Genomic DNA, 4,508 nt, shown 5'->3' with positions numbered 1-4,508 from the left:
GAAAAGGAAGAAAAATAAAAATATTAATATGTAATTATGAGTGATACCGATACTGAAGCACTGTAAATGTTGGAAATGTGGTGTAAATGTTGGAAAATGTGTAATAAAAATTAATATTTTTTAATTATTAATATTTATTACACATTTTCCAACATTTACACCACATTTCCAAGACAAGTGAGTCAAAGATCTGTTAGTGAGGCCAGAGAAAAATCACCTGGAAAGTATGCAAAGATGTTTGTGAGAATTTTCTTGGCAACTATAGAACACTGAATTACATTCAGTTGGTTGACAAACTTCTTACAGCATGCAGTGCAATATGTCACTGAAGATTCATTTTCTGCATTCACACTTGGACTTCTTTCCCAAAAATCCAGGTGCATTCATGGTGAAAGTTTCACTAGGACAATGCCACCATGGAAAAACAGTATCATGGCAACTGGAATCCATCCATGCTGGCTGACTATCAGTGACTGTAGCAAGATGCATCAGACATCAAGTACAAACCTGTTGAACTGGATAATATGTCAAGAGGCTGTCAGCGTTCCAGCAAACCTCCATTCCGATCAGTAACTCCGAGACAAGCATAATCTCAAAAGTACCTTTATTAGAATAGCACTTGGCACATCTGTGGAATCTTGAAACTAAAAGTTTCCCTGACTTTCCACAATGTCCCAAACTACAATCCATCCCGCTTTTTCCCATCATCACATCACATGGACCAATCACAATCTGTCTCAGTGTAAGATCCTTTTTCTCTGCTGTACCACACTTAATAACCTTGAACTAAGAAAAGAATTTTATTTTGTCTACTTAGTACTACTCAATTGAATCACCCTCCTCCCACTTTCTCAGGCTATGTGGCAGCGTGGAATATGGCTTCCAAAGCTGACAGAGGCATTAAGTGGTTAAACACATCATATTCATTAAAGGTCAATTTCATATTTTTGAAGATTCCTACATGATGCAGTTCATTCTGACATTATTTTTCTGTTTAGTTTGAAAGGAACTATCATAATCACCAAAGATTTTTCAAAACTTTTCACATAATTTATTGTCCATTGGTAATTTCTTCTATAAATTATCCTGCATTTCATAAAACATTTCATGAATTGTTGCAATCAATACATTTAATTTCAAAACACCCCCAGCTTATTTTCTAATGGCAAGTAGGTTAGTCTTGCTTTATTCCAAAGAAATGTCAAGTGTTTAATTTTTGGATACTGCAGACACCATGGAAGGGCATTTGTATATATGGAATCCTTAAAGACTGCATTGCAGGCTCTGGATTTTATAATAGTCATCAAAAACCCAGGGTGACAATGTCATGGTCTACCTAGGGGGAAAATCTGGCAACTGTTCTTGTAGGCAGAGAAAATCATGAACAAATTATTCTTTTAGGTTCAGGATATAAGAATGTTAAAGAAGGAGGGAAAAATCATAATACAGATAGCATTTGCAAGGGTGGAATAATGTCAGTTCAAATTCTCTTTAAAAGAACACAGTAAGAACTTCAGGAGATGCCTTTTTTACAGGAGAGTGAAACTTCTGAGATATCACAGGACATAGTTGACCCAAGATGGAAGTATACTCTTTAATTTGCAGTCTTGACTACTGCTGTGGTATCTAGATATGTTACAATTTTATCATGACAAAAAGAGAGCGAAAGGAAGATACAATCAAAACCACTTAAAGAACAAGAAATAAAGAGTATTCCCGTTGAACCTTCAAAGGCAGCTTAGAATTGTGTGTTTATTTCTTCATTAGTCTTTGGAGAGCTTTCTGTACCTCTTTATTTCTCAGCGTGTAGATCAGTGGATTAAGCATGGTGGTGACAAAGGCATAGAAAAGGGAAGTTAGCTTGACTCCATCATGGGAGGAGGTGGAACGAGGCAGAAGATAACTGAAGATGGATGTGCCATAAAAAAGCCAGACCACCATCAAGTGGGAGGAACAAGTGTTGAAGGCCCTCTTCCTGCCCTCAGCTGAGCGGATTCTCAGTACTGCAGTAGCTATATAGCCATAAGAGACTGTGATGAGACTAACTGGTACTAGGAGGAACACTATACTACCTGCAAGTACCAAAACCTCATTAAGTGAAGTGTCAACACAAGCCAATTTAAGAAAGGCAGGGAGCTCACAAAATAAATGATCTACCTGATTTCGCCCACACAGTGGAAGCCTAAGAATCATCACGGTATGAATTAGTGAATGGCTGAAGCCACTTATCCAGGAGACAGAAGCCATTGTGATACACAGAGAGTGGCTCATAGTGGTAGTGTAGTGCAATGGAAGACAGATGGCAGCATAGCGATCATAGGCCATGACCATCAACAAAATACACTCAGTGGAGCCCACGGCAAGAGAGATGTAGAGCTCAGATACACAGGCACCATAAGATATGGTCTTGTTTTTTCTCCAGAAGTTCATCAGAATCTGTGGCCCAAGACTGGTGGTGAAACAGATATCAATTAAGGAAAGATTGCTGAGGAAGAAATACATGGGGGTACGGAGGCCTGGATCTAGTCTTGATACTATAATGATGGTTGTGTTGCCCAAGAGTGCCATCAAATAGCAGACAAGAACAAGGGCAAAGAGCAACATCTCCAAGCGTGGCCGGTCAGCTACTCCCAGCAAGATGAATTCTCCTTGGTAGCTTTGGTTACTGTTTTCCCACAAGGTTTCCATGTTCATTGTCTATATAAATTAGAACAAGTAATGACATAAAAAAGGAACCCTGTTCGAAACAGATAGGATTCCAGCATGATCAAATGAATCCCAATTTTGGAGTAAGTCTTGAATGCTATCTCTAGTAATTTAGATTAACCTTTAATTAGTGGACACTGTGAAAATGATTGGAGGTCCATATCCTTTGGCACTGCTTTCTCACCATGCGATGCCTTAAAAACCACAAGGGAGGAATTCTGTATGGTTGACAAGTTAAAGATCTACCCATCTATTTTATTTTCCTGTTGCCCACTCTTTATCAAAAAGATTGATAATTGCCTTCTGGACATCCTATCTAACCTCTGATTGGATGTTGTTAGCTAGGTACAATGAATTTCCTGCACATAAATTTATTTGATTTCTAGCTACACAAAACCTGCTCCCCTAATTCTAGTTCTGTTAGATAGCCCCTGTCAGGGGTCTTCACAAAAACTTATAGATACCATTGTTAACCACACAAAGCTTATGATATCTGTAATATAAAGCACAGTATTACTAAGGAAGAAGTGAATATGTTAGTTATAATGCAGAAAACATTGAATTATTCGTTTGTATAATACAATCAATAGATTTTGGAACTTTGTTTTGACATAAATCAGAGGCTAAAGTTGTAGTTGAAATCCTATGTAATAAATATAAATAATGAACATCAACCACTGACCGCAGGCTGCTAGAATCCTTTTTCCACCCCCAGAATGGGTACGGTCAAAAGTGTTGGCTATTATTTTTATAGGCTTTTAAAAAAATAAAAAAAGGGAGAGTCACCTTAAGCAATGGACCTTTTGGGTGAGTCCCACTTGCCCTAATATCAGTGGCTTAAGGCATCAGTTTCCCTCTTTCTTATCTTATTCAAAAAGCTCTTAAAGCTTAACTAGGATCACAATAGCTTAATTTGTGAATATAAATATTACATGAATGGGAAAAAATGAAGGATATTTATTGGGGTGGGCTTCCAAATTTTTAGCAAGGGGTTCTCTGCCCGGTTGCTGAGTGGGTGTGGCCATGGTGGGCGTGGTGTAGTAGGCCTCCTGCACCACAATTGGTGGGGGACATTTTGCCCTCCCTGAGCTCTGGAAGCTTTCCTTGAGCCTCCGGGAGGGCGAAAATGGCCTCCCTGGGCTCTGGAGGCTCTCTGGAAGCTGGAAACAGGCCCATTTCCGGCCTTCCCAAATTTCCGGGAGGCCTGTTTTTCACCCTCCCTGAGCCTCCGTATGTGCCCTGCACTTACCTAAATCCAAAACGGGCAGTGTGGGGACTCCTGGGAGGGGAGGGGCAGGGTGGGCAGGGCGTGCAATAAGCGGCTCCTACTCAACCCAGAGTGGGATTTGAGGTTCTCAGAACTGCACAAAATGTGCATGGTGTCTGACTAAATAGTAATATTTTAGCATAGCATCTTATTTTGGAACAACTTCCTCTGTGCAGGAAAATTAGGGACAATACCTTATGTCCCCTGCTCTTCTCATGGATATAGTCTACGAATTTACAGATAGTTGGAGTCCAATCACAACATTGGGCAGTGATTTCTGCTCATCTCTAAGCTGTGATCACCTGTCTTACAAAAGTATCTTTTCCAGTCGTCTCCTTCAGTTTCTATATCACAGTGAAAAAGATGTTCCAAGATGTTTTGCTGGATTCTCTTCCCACCTGCAACACATTTATTCCTTTATTCAGGTATCAGTTCACTCACTTGTTATACATACATTTCACCAATATTCAGTGATTTAAACAATAAGATTAGCTGAAGTGGTTATTGCAGAATGAAGGAAAGTTTCAAGAAATGG

General features: G+C 39.4%; 1 protein-coding gene across 1 annotated transcript; it reads right to left on the bottom strand.

The window, feature by feature from the left end:
- Positions 1–1,752: 1,752 nt before the first annotated feature.
- On the bottom strand, positions 1,753–2,694 carry LOC113449623 (olfactory receptor 2G3-like). The gene has a single exon (XM_026720722.2). It carries the CDS (start codon positions 2,692–2,694, stop codon positions 1,753–1,755), a length of 942 nt encoding a protein of 313 aa, XP_026576507.1.
- Positions 2,695–4,508: the final 1,814 nt, after the last annotated feature.

Source organism: Pseudonaja textilis, chromosome 2 (assembly GCF_049901715.1).
Source record: "Pseudonaja textilis isolate UNSWEBS1 chromosome 2, rPseTex1.2, whole genome shotgun sequence".
Classification (NCBI taxonomy): domain Eukaryota; kingdom Metazoa; phylum Chordata; class Lepidosauria; order Squamata; family Elapidae; genus Pseudonaja; species Pseudonaja textilis.
Note: the sequence above shows the minus strand (reverse complement) of the source record. Positions and strands in the feature narration are given on the sequence as shown.

Coding starts and splice junctions, on each gene's coding strand:
- LOC113449623 (XM_026720722.2), bottom strand. CDS start 2,694: ATGAACATGGAAACCTTGTGGGAAAACAGTAACCAAAGCTACCAAGGA.